The sequence below is a fragment of the Lycorma delicatula genome, chromosome 4, assembly GCF_047948215.1.
Source record: "Lycorma delicatula isolate Av1 chromosome 4, ASM4794821v1, whole genome shotgun sequence".
NCBI classification, from domain to species: Eukaryota; Metazoa; Arthropoda; class Insecta; order Hemiptera; family Fulgoridae; genus Lycorma; species Lycorma delicatula.
Window position 1 is genome coordinate 156634171 of NC_134458.1, and position 20024 is coordinate 156654194.

The following is a 20024-nucleotide window of genomic DNA, read 5'->3' on the forward strand; positions in this document are numbered from 1 at the left end:
ATACATGGAATTTATTTGATATACAGAAAATTTATTGGTTAAATATGTTAAATTTATTTACGAGTGAAAATGCATTCAACATGATCAAGTGATTAAATAATTATGTCACTCACTATTATCTGTTCCTAAAAAAATAATCATTAAAATTTAAAGAAAAAGTTTCATCCATTTTACCTTTCATTACAAAATAACATTAAAGTACAACATGACTGAAGCTCTGGAATAATTTCTTTCCTTACAGCTTCATTAGATAAATTAAAAAATTAAACAAGACAAATTTCACTAAATAAATAGTGATTAAAAGTTCATCCATCAAGCAGTAACCAAAAATAACTTACTAAGTTTATATGAAACTCTTGTTAAAAAATAATTTGTTCCCCCTTAATGTAGACAGGCAGTATTTCTCAATAAAAAAAAAACGATGGTAACTTGGTTTATTATGGAACCCATTTCAGACTTTCCTATGATTAAGACTCACATAATGTATGAGATGTACAAGAACTTGTCAAAATTACTTTCCCAAAAATAGGTACATTCACTTCACAGCAATTTCCACTGATGAAGAACCAAGGTGTTACTAAATATCAATTTAGCTTATGATTATACAAAACTACTTCACTTACTACTTTCCCTAGAAAGTTTCATGGAATTCTTGTTGTTCTTGGAATGCTTGTATCATTTTCAAGAGCAAATTGTTTCATGTCAAGTTGCTTATAACTGTAAGGTTATGACAACTAACATAATATGCAAGGTGTAACTGGAAAGTTTTAAGACTGAACTTTTAATTTCAAAATGACAGTAATTATAGGCTATTGAAATAGATATCCTTCAAAGAAGTCCCCTTCTGACATAACAAACAGACTCCAACAGTGTTTTCACTTTTGGAAGGATTCCAGGAAATTTTCTTTCTTAAGGGTGTTAAGACCCTTCTCCCTATTTATACAGAAATGCTCAATTGAGTTAAATCAATTCCCTTTCAGCAAAATTTTCAATTCAGGAAATAGGTTGGCAGGAGAATAGGAAGCAGGAATAGGAATCAGGTTATGGAAGCACAGGAATTTGGAATTTTTCCATAAATTCCAGGATAAAGACAATGAGCCAGTGTGTTGTCATGATGGAGGATACAATTCTTGTCCCACCAGAGTGCAGGCCTTTTCTTCTGCACATTTTCACTCAAACGCTGAAGGACATTTTTATAGTGTTCCTGGTTGACTGTCTCCCATAAAGGCCAATTCATGGTGCACGATACCTGTAGAATCAAAGAAAACCACCAACATTGTCTTCACATTTGACCAACTTTGTTGAATAGGCACATACTTGGGACAAATTGAAACATATTTTAAAATTTTAAATTATACAAATTACAAGTCTGTCTTTCTCTAAACTACGCTTTTGTTGTGCTATTGCAATATCTTTCTTCTAACTTTAAAAAAAAAACTGAAGCACCAAAAAACAAGGAAGTGTGCAGCTCTCTTCAACTGCCTTATCGAACAAAGGTGTGACCACATCTTAATAAGGTATAACCATCCACCACGTTTTAAATTTTAACACGTCTACGTAGCTTAACTGCAACAATAGATTTTTTAAAAAATGGGCTTAACCACTACACTTCAGTCATAGTGGCAAACATAGACCCTTCTACAAACACAATTGTGTCTTTGTTTCTGAGGCAAATCCTTAAACCCACGATTCGTCACCTGTAATTACCCTATTTTACAAATTTGGGTGTTTCAGTCCAATTACTAAGTTCTTCGAACACTTCAAATCAGTGCTGCTTCTGCTGGTCTGAAAGAATTTCAGAATAAATTTTGCGGACACTCAACACATGTTCAAATCTTCAGTTAAAATTGGCTGAACCGCATAGAAACTTAAATTCAGTTCATCAACCACCTCCATAATTGTAAGTTTACAGACAGAGTACACTAAATCACAAACTTTCACAATGTTTTCATCGGTTTTTGAAGTGGACAGTTGGCTAGAACAAAGATCATCTTCGACTGATTTGCAGCCATCTTTGAATCTGTTGAAATAGATGAAAACATTTTAGGCTCAAACATTTATCCCTGAAAGCTGTTTTTAAGTGTTCATAAGTCTCTGAAGCTGTTTTCCCAGTTTTCAACAAAATTTGCCACAAACTCGTTGTTCTCTTTTTTTGTTCATCAAAAGTTTTGTAAATCAATAATCTGATGAGAACCGAAAACCTTCTTCACTCACCAGGGTGCCACTCTCTACTGAACAAAGATATCACAGGGAACTTTTAGGATGTTTCAAGGACAAAATAACCTTTCCCTTCCACACCTACAAACAAACTGCTTAGGCAATGTTTTTGCCTAATAATTAATGCGTTTTAGTTGCACAATTTCTATCAAGTGCTATAATTTTTTCTGATTCAATCAGATGACAATGAGCAGATGAGTCAATTAGATGAACATTTTTTAAGTATCATTCTCTGCTAACTCAGTACTGAGTATAGAGTATGTCAAAAGTTGAACTTATATGTAATCCTAAACCTATCACTATCAAATTATTTTAACAGGGAGAAAAAGTAATCTTCTTCCATGAAATAAAAATATTTTTTTATTAAAAACCTATTATACCCTTTTTCTAAAAAAAAAGGTTTTCTATTATCATATATATCTGTGTCATACCCTAATGCACCACAAAACTGTGACAGCACGAAAGATGGTTTCATTTAAATAATTTAGTTCTAGGACTTCCACAAACTTTTACAATTTCTTATTTTATAATGAAGGGTGTCAAAAGTTTTTGATTACCACTTCACGAATAAGTAGTGAAGGCACCATCATTAGTTGTATATCTTTAAATATTACCTATAGGTTTCATATATTCTTCTTCTTACCATTTATCTAATAGGCTTTTTTCTGTATCTAAAAAACTTTTTCTAAATTTTGTGTAAGTGATAATCACCCAAAATAGTTTTGAAAACCAAACAAGTGAGTTTATTAATTCAAGATCTGCATCAATTTATCATAATTAAGACTAATAATATTACAGGGATCAATAGTTGAGCTTACTTTTTTATTAACATAATCAATATGATTATTCCAAGAGGTGGAATAATCATTATACTAATCATTACACCCAAGAACTTAGAAATTTGTTATCCAAGTAGTTCAATTGTATTAACTAACACAGCTTTAATATTACTTTCTTGTTTGTTATACAGTGCGACCCACAAATAACTAGCTCACTTGTAATGAGAACTTGGTTGTAACTAGCAAAATTCCAGGATTTGTTTGGTTTTCTATCTCATTAATGATAAATTAACTTGCTTTTAGCAAGGTATCAACGCATTAAAAACTTAGTCATTACAAGCATTTTCATTTTTTAAAATACTGTAATTCAAAAAAGTTAATAAAAACCAAGTTAATAAAAACCAAATAATCTTAACACAAAGAAAATCCCACTTCTTCATTTACAAAATATACATTTACAATTTATATGTAAAGATTGTAACATTTTATCTTAGGCTTGTTCAGGTCAGATCTGAAGGGTGAACAAAAGGTTTGTTATAGAGTACGTACCATTCAAGTATGTACAATACAAGTTCCATTGCAGTATTACAAAGGCTGGTAGTTATTTTAATTACACGGGTTTTTCTGTTTGCAAAATTCCAGTAAAAACTGGGTCCAAACAATGATCAACTCAAAATCACCCAAACAGGTTCATCAAACTCTATAGCACATTTTTAAACTATTTAAGTGAAAGTCTGAAGATGGGCATGGTTAAAGATAAATTTTACCTGTCCTACCCCCAATGGTAAATTCAGTAGTCGTAATTTTCAGTATGGAGAATCAGTAAAATAAACAGTATTGCATTACAGTGATCTATCAGGTACCCAGTAGCTAAATACAGTACAGTACAGTTATGTACGTGAATGCATTTTCATTTTAGTGTTTCTTGCTAAAAATAACTGTACAGTGTATTTTTAAATAAGTATATTGTATTAACTCCGGTTCATTTGTAATGAATGATGTCGGGAATCAAAAGGAAACAACTTTCCATGAGTGATTAAATCCAAATTACCCAAAAACTGGAATGAGACCTATCAAATTCAGATGTTTGCAAAAAATGGACTTTCTTCATCCACAGTTTCAACAGTATGGAAGAGTCACAAAAAATTTACGAGTTCTTTTGAAAAAACCAATCACAAGCAAACAGAAAAACTCAGGCTACATGACAAAGAATACTTAGATAGTGTCCTCTTATGATTTAAAGTGTGAAAAGAAGTGAAAATGTACCTATCAACAGTCGTTTTAAAAATGCAGGCTGAAAAATTTGCTATAAATCTTGGCTATACAGATTTCATTTGTAGCAACAGATGGTTAAATAGTTGTAAAGACAGACGTCAGATTGTTTTTTTTTTCAAAAATTAATGGGGAAGCTAGCTAACAATATAGACAGCAATTGTGAGCAATTGGGTGAATGATAATTGGCTACTTATTAAATCAGGTTATAATGAAGAGGAGATTTTTAATGTCAATGAAACCAGCTTGTTTTATAAATTAACCCTAGACAAAAATTTTTAATTTAAAGGTGAGAAATGTATTGGTGGGAAACAGTCAAACATCAGGCTAACGATCATGTTATGCTCAAATTCGACTGGGACAGAAAAACAGAAACTTTTAGTAATAGATAAATCAAGACATCCAAGATATTTTAAGAAAGTAAAAATACTTCCCTTCGATTACCTATCTAATTCTAAAGTATGGATGACTTCTATGATTTTTGAATAAGAAATTCATAGGTGGAATTTGGAATTGCAAAAAAAAAACAGAAAGATTTTATTATTGATCAATAATTGCCCCACTCATCTGTTACTATACAACGTAAAAAATATAAATCTTGTGTTTTTACCGCCTAATACCACAGTAAAACTGCAGCCAATGTATCAGGGGTTTATTCATGGTTTTAAAGTTCATTACAGGTGGTTAATGCTTTTAAAAACTATTGAGAACATGGACGAAAAAAAGAACTCCAAATGATGGTTTTAGATACTATCAGATTTATGAAGCGAGCTTGGTGTAACATATCACAAGCTACAATTCGAAAGTTTTAAAAAATCTGGTCTCATTCCACGCCATATTTCAACAGAAGAATACCATGATGAAGGCAATATACCACTCTCAGAATGGATTCAAACAGCCGATTACAACATACATACTACAGAAATTCCAACTAATGAAGACATTATTACTGAGGTAACTCATAGTCATACAGGTAATAGTAAAGCTGAAACTGAAAACGAAGATGAATCAACTACTCTCCCAGTCGTATCAATGATTGATACCAAGAATGTTTTAAAAAATTAATGGAGTTTATTGAAACTAATAACATAAATGATGAAATTGTGAAATACTTGAATAAACTACAAAACTGTTTTAATGGTTACAGATATAAGGTTATTAAACAAACAAAAATAAACGATTATTTTAGGGCTAATTAGTTTATATGCGCAATTAAGTTTTGATGTACTCTGTTAGAATGAAGAAAAAATAGATTAGAATGTTTTTTTTAGATTTAATAAATACAGTTTGTAGATAAAAACATGTAACAGATTTTGTGTGGTGTTCATTTGTTACTTTCCTCATGTTTTTGGTAAGTTCCACTGAACACTTACTACCATTTTTTTTGCTAATTCATTGAACGCTAACAGTTTTGGTTAAAAGTAAAACATATTAGCGTCTAAAAATTGTATTAAATCTAAATTTTATTTGTTAGTCTACAATACAACACACTAATATTTTATTTTAAAACAGCTTCTTCTTAGGTATATAGTATATATTTTGTATTATAATAGAAAATGACAGTCTACAAATTTATAGTTATGAGGTAACTCATAACTCGGAAGTACCGAGCACTCGGCTGTAACGAGCACATTTGATCGGTCCCTTGAATCTCATTATAACCAAGTTTTACTTGGTTATAATGAGATTATGTGTAATTTGAACGACATTGTAATAAATTGAGAATTATAATAAATATATGAGATTATAATAAATTTGAACTATTTCCACACCCTCCATTCTCATCAGATTTGCAATTTTCACTTTCTGCAATTATATAGGTATATTAAAGATAATTTCACCACAGATGATGAAGAAGTACATAATGAGGTTCTGGATCAAGGAAAGACTACTAGCATTCTTTGTTGATGGAATAAGAAATCTGATTCACCATTAAGAGAAATCTGTAGCTGTAAATGGTGGCTATGTGGAAAAATAAATTTATGTTTTTGAAACAAATAAAACCTACTTTTAAGCCGTATTTGTTTCATCTGACTATCTCTATTCATCTTCAGGTTATGAAGGACTGTGCATTATACTTCAGTCACCCTCTTATATTAATGAAGTTTTATATCACTCTTCTATCATCTGCATAAACTACTACTTGGCTCTTTATTATCACTGTTGGTACTTCACTGATATATGTATGTTAAAAACAATATTGAACCAAGTATGTATATATTTCACATAGTATATATTTCAGTTCTAGCATGTATTACACATTTCAGTTCACAGTTGATGATAATGATGATGGATGATGATATGGTCTACATGCAATTATAGTAGACATTTTGTTAGATCCTAACAAATTGCATGACTAATAATACAAAAAAACAACTGCAAAAGCAATCTTCTCATTTTATTTTTTATCAATTTCTCTTTTTTCTAAATACGAACAGTTTATACATTTCATGAATACATTAATTTCCTGTTATACACCTTAATTAACAGCCGTTTTGAATATAATCAAAAACCTTATACCTGAAGTACAAGGGGAAATAATCAGAATTGATTTTTCAGAGAATAATGATGTTCATTATTCTTCAGTACACTTTGATAACAGCAAACCACTTCACCCCTCACTTTCCTTAATAATCCTGGCAAGGAATGTTGTTGAGAACAAATAAATTTATATGTTGTACATAATAGCAACTTTTTGAATACACATTATAAATCAACTCTTTAAATAGCTTTAGTTTTTTATATAGTTCCATTTCTCTTGTAATTTGTATTTTGATAAACTAGCATACAAAAACCAGACCACTATAGCATATTCTGATTTTGTTTTTCAATCAGATATGATTCTATTGTACAAAAATATCAAACCTCATACTATGAATATATTTGAATTTGGCTGTGAAGAACTCAACCAATAAGTATCATCCTCCTTACACCCCAGGTTTAGTATTTAATGATTCTCTTCACAAACATTAAAAAATTATTCGCATCCCAGTGTGTCAACAAGATGCCATCCAGTGTGAAAGGGTGGCTGAAATATCACAGCTGGAAGAATTTTACATTGATAAAATTCAAAATCTTGTGAAATTCTATAATAAATACTTCAATTTGGCCAGAAATTTTACATAAAAAAATATATTGGTATAATAAAGTATAGTAACTGTACTGGTTTTTTCTTTATAAATAAATATAAGTTAATTTTTGTGTAGACCATATATTTTCCATTTCATATAAAATAAACAGTACACATAATTATCGGCCAATTACCATATGATATTCAGTTTTAGGACTTTATCTAAATGCTACCAGAATTACTAGTTTTGAATAAAACATAAGCAGCATTACAGATGTGTCCTCAGCCAAAACACATAGCACAACAGAAAGAAAATTCACCAATACATAAAGCTGTATACTATAAAATTAAATCTGATGTGTTTTGCCACCCAATTAAGTTCACGAATGGGGAAAAAAGTTCAAAGAGTAAAAAAGATATGAATTAAGATTTATCCTGGGATTTAAAAAACACTGTATAACACTACTAAGTTATAACTACAGTTATTAAATATTATTCTTACTTATAAGTAGGAAGGGTAGCTTTTGTCTCTTTCACATATGCTAGATACAGTTTCCATAGCTCAATGTTTAAAACCTTCATTAGACATCTTTGGAAAAGCTAAAAAAAATCATAAAAAACAACATACATAAAAAATAAATATATAAACAATCTTTTCTTCAACTTTTAAAAACGAAGATAACATTTTTTCATTGCCTTTTTTGAAATAAACATTACATCCCTTACAGTTGTATTGAAACCATACATACAACATAAACACCCCACCCATACCATAAGTTTTAAAGTAAGCAAATGATAACAGAGGTTCTGTTTCTTCCATGGAGGCTTGATATTTATATTACTGATGTACAAGTGAAATGTATATGGAGACATTAACAATTTTTTTTAGAACTTATAAAGATAATAATTTACTAATTAATTACAACTTACTTTCCAATTTTTTAACTCTACTGGGATCAGCTTACATTTTACTGGATATTTACTTAAACAAGCCCTTACGTCCTCATACTTTTAGCAATAAGCAAGCTATACTTACTAATTATATGTAAATATTCTGTAGCACAGATGACTTACTTTCACTGGTTATTTTGTTGTTTAATGAACAAGATTCTAATGATTATATCACAGCAATTACAGTAACAAAAGGGGGCTTTTAATCTTTTTTAATTTTTCAAATCAAAAAAAATGTCTAAATTCCATGAATTAGTTGTATAGCATAATAAAATAAAAACTATTTAGAGCTTATCCTTTCTACTTCTAGTGAAGGATACACAAAACATGGTAAAAATTTCTCAATTTTCTTTTCAACTATTATGACCACATAAGGTTACTTAGTCAGTCAATTATTCAAGTCTCTCCAAAGGGACTGTTCAAGACTTGTGATTTTCCCAGTACTTTTTCATACATTCCAATTTCCATGCCCTTTCTGGTGTTGAAAATGTTCATGTTGTGAGTTTCTTTCTTGTGAGTGTTTCTTATATTTTATAAACGAAAAAACAATAAATATACATACTTTTTCTAAAAGGAATAGAAGCAAGATCTTAGCAACATCTCAGTAGTATTAGAAAGGACCTTTGAACTATTTGATGTAGATCTCTGTAAAATTTTTTTTTATTGATGAATAGGCCAACCAATGACTGAAGTGGGAAAAACATTACCATTACGATATACAATAGATTGTAGTAAAAAGTTAAATTGTTTAATACATCAGAGAAATTTTAAGATTTACTTTTAAAAAAATAATAATTAAAAAGGACATTAAAAATTTAATTGGAAAACTTTATTTCATCTGATTTCAGTGATCACAACATTCAAAAGTCTCTTCACCATCAACTACATCAATTATCTTAGGATCATCATTGCAATAATAAAATAAATTGTAGAATTTTGTGCAAGTGATTTTTATTTAAGTTTTTACTGGTATTTTGTCTTATTTATTTAAGAAAACATATTTTACTAATTGTACTAAAAAAATGTACACACTAATACACTACCTTACTGTGTGTTCAGTAATAAACCATAACCAATGTTCAAACAAAAATCAGAAAACACTACTTGACAACCACAAATTCATTACAGTACTAATGATTAATGAGTGTTAATTAACATGAATATAATTAACAGTTTTTAATAAAAAGCTACCATACTCAACTCGTTTACATTGAAAACAAAAGCCCCTTAAAATCCTATGAGAGTGTCATGGTTGTCTGTAACACATGACTAAATCCAACTGCCTCTTGCAGGTAAGCTCTGTAAGATTCCTTCTACTCTTGCAGAAAAATGACTAAATGTGCCTAGCATTGATTTTTTCTTTTTATTAAGATACAAATGGCCTTAGCTAAATTTTGAAACAGATTTTCTTATTCTACATAAGAAATTACAGAATATATAACTCAAAATATGTCTAAGATCTTTTCTAATATCGAGCTCGTCAAGTTTTACTTATATACTATTTAATCTTTTAAATACATTATATAATTAAAATTAGTAACATGCAGAGAAAAAACAAGTGAACTCACAACTGTATACAATCATTACAGTTATGTAATATCATATGTATCAATATCATTTTTTCTTTTACATGAACTGAAAATTATAATTCCCTGTCATATCTTAATTATCAATAGTTTTTTCATTTCATTTTATTTTTAATCTATTGTTTAAAAAAATAATAAAAAGGTTTTAAAAAAATAAATTACCTTAAAAAAACCCACTATAAAATAATAATTTTTCAGATACATAGATTTTGACTTTTAGAAAACAGCATCATATTAAAAACACACCTAAACCAATAAATTTCTGCTAACTTCAAAATTTAATGAAAAAAATGTTTTAATTATTTTTTCCTTTTTAGGTTTTTTATAGTAATTATATTTTTTAAACATTTTTTTAAAATTTTATACCTTGGTTCTTTTTATTTAAAATACAAGCAGGCTTACAAAATTTTCTTGCCATGAGGCAGCAATTATTGTTGTATAAACAGCAAAAAAAAACATTCATAAAATTGTAAAAGAGAGAAAGTAGTGTAATGATCAAAATAAAAAAGAGATCCAGAAAAACAAACATTAACAAAAACAACAAGTTAAACAAGTTAAAAGCTCTGTTTGAAATAATGTATTATGTTTTTATTCGGTTTTGAAAAAATGTGGAGTTAAGATTCTCTGGAATGCAGAATGTGTTATGGTTCACTCAACATTTTACAACTGATTTTCTTGAATTTACACTTTTCATTAAATATTTTGATTAACATGACATCAAAATATGAAGCATATAAAAATTTTTTTAGTAAAGTTATCTAAAATTTTAAATTTAAATCACATTTAGATCAATTAAAAATAATAAAAATAAACTAAAATCTAAGAAAATAGATTTTCCAAAACAAAAGGCTGTATAAACTTATAAACTAACTTTAAAAAATGCAGTAACAAAAAAACTTTACCAATTCTTTAAATTAAGTTGGGTGATAAATTAAAAAAAAATCTAACAACTAAAAACCAATGACTTCAAAATCAACTTAAAAACCCTTCATTTGGGGCTAACTTCAAAAAGTTGAAATTTAAAGATTTGAATTATCTTCTTTTTTTAAGTTTTATTATTTTTAAAAACCTTTTTATGTTTAAATTTAAGTTAACTTCTATATAAAACACACAAGCATTCCAAAAAATTCCACCCATATGAAAATAAACAAGCAAAAGGTGAGAAATTTGCATCTTGATAAAAAAAATAAGAATAGAGTGCTGAGAAACAATGTTTCGTTAACACTGTTATGACCCATGCCTGTCTGAAATGCTGTATTACTTGTGTATATAATGTTTTTTATCTCAAGTTATCACATTAATTTTGTGTGAAAATTCTTTGAACATCAAACTGACTTCAGACTATCAACTACAATCCAATATTACTCATAATGGCAAAAATAAGTTACTATATCTATATACATAGTGTAAAAAAGAAATCATTAAAATCTACGCAACTAATATGTACACTTGAAATAAATACATATGAGTTGAATTGAAAACCTCTTCCTTTTCTGAAGTTAGTCAAAATAAAAAAACATGAATCCTATGGCACAGTTTCTTCAATATGCTATACATAAGAAAGCTGGAACATACTACTTTAGGTGACCACTTAAGAGAGAGAGGATGCTCCAAACAATGAGGCATGGATATTCTGCAATTCATATTGAACACTTCTACCAAAAGCCATTGTACCAGAGATGGGCTAGAGTATTCAGAGAACAATCTTAACTGGCCTCATGCTTGTTCTAAAGAAAAAGGACAAATTGTTAATAATTAATTACCTAGTAAAACCACATCTTCATGCTAAGTCAAAAGATGGCATTCATGGTACATTCTTGAGGTTATTCTTAGTTTCCACATCTCTGCTAAGAACATAGACTAAGTTTCAGTGAGATACATTCATAATTCTCTTAATTGAGATCAAGTGCTGTGATTTGTGAAAAATATATATAGATGAAAATTTTATGTAATAATCAAACATTTCTTTTTAAAAGGAATCTAACAGCATAGAAAATTAAAGTAGAGTTGGATAAATATTAAGATGAGTCAGCTTCATCGATCAAAAAAGTTAATGGTCTGGTTATCTTCAGAGCAGTCATATGAGCACAAATAATGCTGAACATTCCAGATACTTTATTGAAGTTACAAATGCAGACAATATTAAATAAATGTATTTGGTGATCGAGTATAGAAGACTATAAAGTGCATAAGACTGCCAACATAATAGATACCTCAACTGAGTGAGTGCAACATATTTTACACCAATATTACAAATGCCAAACTATTTAAGATATCCAAAAATATCTGCAAATTTCATAACTAACTGTCTATTTACAAATGTAAACTATCCAAGATGGATACTACTTTGCTCAAAATCAATCACAACTGCGAGTGAGCAAACATTTCTCAACATATTTTGGGGTTGTTTCAACATAACATTTTATTTCATAACCGTTGATGAAATTTGGATATATCACTACCAACCTGAAGCAAATAAACAATCAAAACAACAGACTAAAGTCAGGGACTTTCTCCAAAGAAGGCAAAACCAGTTCCATCAGCAGGAAAAGTGATGTCCGTTGTCATTTAGGATACTCATGGCATATTTTTAACTGGCTTTCTGGAGAATTGGGTAAAACGATAACCAGGCAATACTATGCATCTTTGCTAGATCATCTAAATTTAGTAATTAAAAAAAACTACATTTGAAAAAAAGGAAGGTTCATTTTCATCAATACCAGCTTATTCTTCTGCTACTGAGATAGCAGAATTGTTCAAATTACGTTAAAACATTCTTCAGCATCATCCTTATTCACCAGACCAGATATGAACCAGCTCACTAAAAAGAAATTTATGCAAAATGATGAGGTTATTACAAAGATGACTGCGTATTTTTAATTATATAAATTATGCTATAAGGATTGATAAACTTTAGCATTGTTCGACTACATGTATAGACTTGAAAAGGAAATTGCATTGATATAAAAAAAATTTCCTGAAAAAAGTGTATTCTTTATTTTTATATGGACTTTACATTATGAAACGCATACACTATTTTTCCAATAATTACCAGATCCCATCTTTAGAGTTCCAAATTCCCTCTCTTCACGCATATGACTAGAATTTTTGTTTAAAACAAATAATCAGTAACTTTCATACAATAATCTTTGAAATTCAAAATTTAAAATAATGCAAAAAATTATTTGCCCACTGTTATTTTTCTGGGTCAAATAATTTTAAACCAAACTTTCAAACCAAGATTTTATAAATTTAATATTTATTAATTTGAGTATTTATAATTATAAAATCTGGGAATAACCAATGTCTGAACAGAGAAAGTAATCTGTTTTAATACAAATCACATAAAATTAAAGATTACGAAACTTTAATTTATTTTTAAAATAAGGTATGGACAGTCATAAAACACTGATAAAGCACAATTTACTATATATGAACCAATAAGTTGCAGGTCAACATCTATTTCTGGGTTATGTATTAAAACTTCTCATCACATTCTAATGTACACTGCTTGAAATCACAGTCTCTGAAAATAGCAAATTTCATTTAGTCTATTTTTATCAATGTAACTCTCATAAATCAATATTTATCATGTAGTTAACAAAAAAACATGTAATTTACTGTTAATTCTTACATATTATTTTGATTTTTATTCACATTCCATAATCCTTTTGTTATAATAGTTTTCATTAAAGTTTTGACAAAATTAATTTTTTTTTTCATAAATTTGATACTGAATAAAATATGTATTATTTAATTTATGGAATAATTGGAGTAACTGGAAGGTGTGATACATTAAATTACACACCTACATTTTATTTCAGTATGGGCTAAATGCAAAAATAAATTTTGAATGGCAGTCAACAAAATAAAAGTATAAAAAATATACAGAATCATTGCTTGCACAGTGTCTAATAAAGAGTGATGCTATTTATTATATACTAGCACCAGTATAATTTTAAAAAGATAAAAGGATGGTGAAGGTATAAAATTACCATTAATAGTTTAAAGAAATCCACATTCAATAATCAAAGTAAAATCAGTGAAATATTGGAAAAAGATGTATCCAGAACTTGAAAGGAATCATTATCACACAATATTCACTGTTTGTTACAGAAGATAATAAGGCTTATGAAGATTGCAAACAAACAAACCTTATTTGCCTAAAAAGGCTAAATACAAAAAATATGAAAAATGGTGAAAATTGGCTTGGTATAACCGAAGCCACTTGTTAGAAATATGATTATAAAATCAAGCTGAAGAGACAGTTCATACGTATTATTTTCCTCTGCATTAGAATAAAGGTTTTTCTTTTCTGGCAATTACTGCATATGTAAGTACATTTTTACAATATAAATTATTTTTAATGAATGTTAATTTTAAGAAAGAAAAAACTTTTTTTCAGAATGAAGGTATCATTTATAGGGCTAAATATCACCAGATTTAATTGAGATGGCATGCTGATATGCAACTGAATATACTTGACTCAAGTACATTCAGAAGTTGGGAAACAATTCAATTCCAGCATTCCTTAATAATTCCAACAAAGGATATTTGTTACTTTTGAGAAAATAGCTGCTGTTGTTTCTGGGATTCCCATGTTACATGTCAGGTTGCCTACAGCTATTTTTGTACTGATCCTAAGATACTGTACACATACATACACAAACAACTTAACTTGAATAACTTAATATTTCAAAAATTCTAACTGTTTTCCTATTTCCTAAGGTTTTGAATCTGTAAACTATCAACTGGTATATTATACTTTCTCTTATATAAATATGAGTAAAACATGGGACTTATAAGGTCTGTTCAAAAAATATGTAGAGTAACGTCATAAAATAAACTACTGTACTTTATTTAGAAGGTACTTGTCTGGGCCCCCTTCAAAGTACTCTCCTCCCCGACATACACTTATCCCAACGGTGTTTCCACATTTGGAAAAAGTCCTGGAACAGTTCTTTTGTGATGTTCTTCAGATCCTTCATCGCATTTGCCTCAATCTCGGGAATCGTCTCAAATTTTCTTCCTTTCAAAGGTCTTTTGAGTTTGGGGAACAAGAAGTCACAAGGAGCGAGGTCAGGTAAGTAGGGTGGGTGGGGAAGAACAGTGTTCTCGAGTGTTTGGCCAAACACTCATGAGTTCTGAGGGCTGAATGGGCTGGAGCATTGTCGTGATGAAAAAACCAGTCACCACTCTTCCACATTTCTGGCCTTTTCCACCAGAAAGCGTCCCACAGACGTTTGAGAACTTCAATGTAGTAAGTCTGGTTCACTGTGGAGCCTTGGGGGGGTACTCGTGGTGGACTACACCCTGAGCATCAAAAAAAACTGTCAACATCACCTTCACATTGAAATGAAGGTGAGCTTTTTTGGTCTGGGAGATGTTTCACCCACCCACTGGGACGATTGAACCTTTATTTCAATCATCCAAGATTCATCATCTGTTATGATCCTCGTCAAGCAATTCTTGACAAGCCTGAACGCGATGGGCTTTTTGGTCATCCGTCATCAGGTGTGGAACAAATTTTGCAGCAACGCGGTGCATCTACAATTTTTCGATCAAAATCTTGTAACATGATCAAAACTGATATCCTACACCCTTCAGCAAGTTCTTTGATGGTCAGACGTCGATTTGCCCGAACCAGGGTGTTGATTTTGTCTAGTGAGTCATCAGTTGATGTGGAAGGACATCCAGGATGCTCATCGTCTTCAATCGACTGACGACAATCTTTAAAACTTCCATGCCACTTAAAACATGTCGCATGCTTCATAGCAACGTCGCTATAAGCTGTCTTGAGCATAACAAAAGTTTCACTCGCAGATTTTCAGAGTTTAACACAAAATTTCACAGCAACTCTTTGCTCATTCCAAGTCACTCATTCTAAAATCCACCAAAAGAAAAGAACACACTTCACAACTGCATAGCTAAGCAACCAATAATGATATTTGCAATAAAAAAAACTGCGTTGTAATCAGCTGATCTATATGAACATGGCGATGCCAAGGGGATTTGACTGGAACCAACTGGATCCAAGCAATTCAAACAGTCTACGTATTTCTTGAACAGACCTCACAAGGGTAATACAGCTCAGTAAAACTGAAAATAAAATAATAAGTAACAGTCAGCAAAATGCAGTACTAATGAATCAAGAATTTAAACTAAACAGAATTCATTCAACGTACAGCATTATGATACTCAAATGTGTTATGAACTGCTCCTCTCCCAGGTAAAAGATTACCCCTGATCACCAGAGAGCAGAATGGATTTCACAATTCTTCTATACGTAGATTTTCTTTTTCTTTTTTCCCTTATCTTTAATCCCTTCTTCTCTATGGTATATGGCTTTGACGTACACCCTCTTGATGTTTGATAAGAATAAATCTTATCACAAATCAAGAGGATTGCTGTACAATAACCATATTTATCCAGTTGCTATTCAAAAACCCAACTTTAGGTACTTAAAACCTCAAGATGTTAATTTGGTTTTAAGCTGAGCCTTCTAACAGATAAGAATGTGATACAAAAACAAACAGAATCTGTATCCAACACACAATCTAGACATAGTTACAAATTCCATTGCTAGGTATATCAAACATTGTATTCTGTGTCAGTCTGCCAAATGGCATTGCTTTTTATTGTTCAAAAGGCATTCCATATCAGTTCTTCTTGTGCTTGTTAAACGTGCTCTGTGATTTTTATTATGGGTGATCATAAAGGGCAGAGCATTTCTGCTGCATTTTGTTTTCTCTTAAGGAAAATGAGTGCTGAACATTAGCAATACTTCAAAATTCTTTTACAGAGGAAACTTTAAGCAAAACATTATCAGGAGTTTTCCCATTTCTACCATGGGGAAATGTCACATTCCAACCAGAACCTGGTCTACCTTTCACAATTAGGACTGGTTGAAAAAGTTTACAATGCAATTTGAGTAGATCATTGTTGCATTATTGAAGAAATTGAGTTGAATTTCTTGAATTGGTTGCTCACAAAACTAGTCATATTAAATGCCATAATTTGAAGGACCAAATTCGAAATGAGCCGTACTTTTTTTCTAAAGTTGTGGCAGATGATAAAAAAGTTGGTACTATGGTTATTTATGACCTGGAAATGAAAACAAATAAGCCAATGGATATCACAAATAGCCAGAGTTCATACAGACCAAATAAAAGCAAGGCAAATTTAGTCATATATGAAGACAATGCTGATTTGCTTTTTTGATGTGAACAGGATTGTTCACAAAGAATTTATTCTTCCTGGACAGATGGTGAAAGAATATTTCTACCGGGACATGTTGAGAAGATTGTGTGAGAGTGTGTGTGTTAAAAATCCCTGGCCATGTGGGAGAATGATGACTGATGCCTGCATCATGACAATAGCCCTGCCTATACCCCCTCCATATCTAATAATTTTTATTGAAAACAAGATGATTTTTGTCTCTTACCCAGCCTTGCCATCCAGTTTTATTTGTGTGATTTTTTTCTTGTTTCCATGTGAAAAAATGAATTCAAAGTCAAGTGTTTGATACTGTAACAGAAGTCAAAGATAAACTGCTGCAGGCCCTTGGACAACATTCCTAATCAGGAATTCCAAAAAATGTATTCAGCAATGGGGACAAGTGCATACAGGCACATGGAGTGCTTTGAGGGAGATTAAAGATAAGTAAAAATTATTAAACAATTATTTTTTAACACTTCCATTTATTTTCGGAATCCATCACATAAAACAAGTGCACTATTATGATATGGGCACACTCATATAGTCTTTTAACAAACACAGAGTTAAAAAATAATATGCATGGTTCACGGGCATTTGAATAAATTTGAAAATAAGAAACTGAGAACAGTACATAAATGAAAACAGTTGAAAAGAAAATGTCTAATGTACTTTTATATCTAGATTATTGTTATTAAGCACATTCACTCAGCACAGATTATTTTTTAACAGAAGAACTACTGATAAAAATTAATTAGAAATTCTGAAAAATTAATTTTAGTTCCTTGCAAAAGATGTACAGTCTTGAAATATAGTACAATTGCAAAATAAAATTCTTTACACTGAAGTAATATATAGGAGTAATACAGAAAACGTGAAATTTAATTAAATCATACAGATCATCATCAAACATGCATTACATACAAAAAAAAATATGGTAGTTAATAAAAATAAAAGTACACCTTTTTTATTATAATCACCCTTCCAACAAATATTTAAAACAATAACATCAGTCCTGGAATAATTGGATTAAGTTTCAAAAAACAAGTGATAATTTATCATAACAAATCTAAATATTATAAAGCATTTGTTTAATTAATAATTTTAATTTAAAAAAAAAATTAAAATAATTTAAAAAACATTCTAAAAATTAAAAATAATTATTTTTTAAATACTACTTTATATTCTTTTCTTTTTTTTTTGTTTTGCGTCGGAGGAGGGAAAATCTGCAACCAGACCCCCAGCAGCCCGTACTGCTGGGTGTGTGGGGGGTTTCCTGCCAAGACAGGAACCCACTAAAAACCCTTCCCAGTTGGACCCTGCTGGCCACCCTCTGAAGGCTGGCCTTCCACCATCACTCTCCATCCAAACACCACCAAATTATCTCGCCTCTTTTACAAACTTCCAGGAAAGCACATCTTTAAACCATACACCATAGACGTTCCATTTCTCACACAAGACCAACATATGTTCTATGACATCTTCCAGGGAGACCACTCCTTCAACAGGCACTCTGTAGTCCATCTTGGACACATTAAAAATGCATGTTCCATATCCTGTAACATGGCAGTATACACCAATCGATGTCTCCCATCTTGCCTGGCATGGAGGTCAACCCAGTGCAGACGTCAAGCAATGGCTTCCAGTGTTCTTTGGGGGCACCCAGCAGCGGCGATCCTGTTGGACCCTAACTGCCCAACCCCGAAGGCTGCCCTTCCACAGTCACTCTTCACCCGAAAACCACCCAACTGCCTCTTCTCTTCTGCAAACTTCCCAGAGAGTACATCTTTAAATCATGCCACACAAATGTTCCATTTTTCACATGAAGCCAACGTATACTCCATGACCTCCTCTGTGCAGACCACTCCATCAAACAGCCACTCTATAGCCCATCTTGGACACATTAAAAATGTGTGTTCTACATCACCTCTTTCATGGCAGTACACATGTCGGTGTCTCCCATCTCTCTCAAGCATGGAGGTAGACACTGAATGACCCATGCCCTGTGAGCCATTGGGTCATCCAAGAATCCATCTCACTGTGTCTGCTGTTAAGCCAGGTCCTGAAACATATTAGCCAATGCATCCACCTGCCAGTGGTGGCTGCATCCCACCTCTCCTACCATCGATCAAACATCCAGCTCCTGGCATCCAAGACCTCCACACTCTAGTATCTATCTGCCCACTCCTCCACCAGCATATCAATTGGAGGCATACCAGATATCACAGGGCCTCAAGCAACATCAATCAGTATGCCATGGCCACATGCAGCGCAAGTCTTCTCTAACTATTGTGTATCTTACTATAATTACATTTAACCTTCAGATCTTGAAACCATACTGGAGCTGTGTATAAGATGATCGAGGCCACTGTGGACGCTATCAGTCTTCTCCTGGAAGCGTGAGATCCACCAACGTTCCTCATCAACCTAGACAGCCGGTGACACCTTCTCTACTTTTTTGCACATCTCATCAATATGCACCTTGAACCACCTCATAAGATCCATCCAGACACCAAGATACCTCACTCTGTGGAGTGAGGTATCACTCCACAGGGAGTGATTCTATTCCCTGAGGGAGTCACTTCTATTCCTTCCAATCCAACGGAGATCCTCCTTCTTCCCATCATTTGGATCATTTTAGTCTTATGAGGTGCAACCTTCAGCCCTCTAGTCTTTAGCCAGTCCACCACCACCACCACCACCAGGGCACGGTTGGCCCGGAGCTGAACCTCATTAGCGTTCCTTTCCATTACCATAATGGCGAGGTTATCCACATAGGCGAGTAACTACACCCCTGCTAGGACCTCAATGCCCAAGAGGCCGTCATATGCCACATTCCATAATAGGAAGCCCAGAATTGACCTCTGGGGCACCCCTTTCTCCATGGTTATGACGACCTCCTCACCCTCTTCAGAGGTGATCGGCATCCCCTAC

The 20024-nt window shown here is 31.7% G+C and overlaps 1 protein-coding gene across 2 annotated transcripts in view; it reads right to left on the minus strand.

The window, feature by feature from the left end:
* su(f) (cleavage stimulation factor subunit su(f)) overlaps positions 1-20024 on the minus strand; it is a 114039-nt gene that overhangs the window by 43843 nt on the left and 50172 nt on the right. For both annotated transcript variants that reach the window (XM_075364541.1, XM_075364539.1), the window contains exon 4: positions 7841-7938. In XM_075364541.1, the coding sequence (XP_075220656.1) occupies positions 7841-7938 (98 nt within the window). The remainder of the gene's footprint in view (positions 1-7840; positions 7939-20024) is intronic.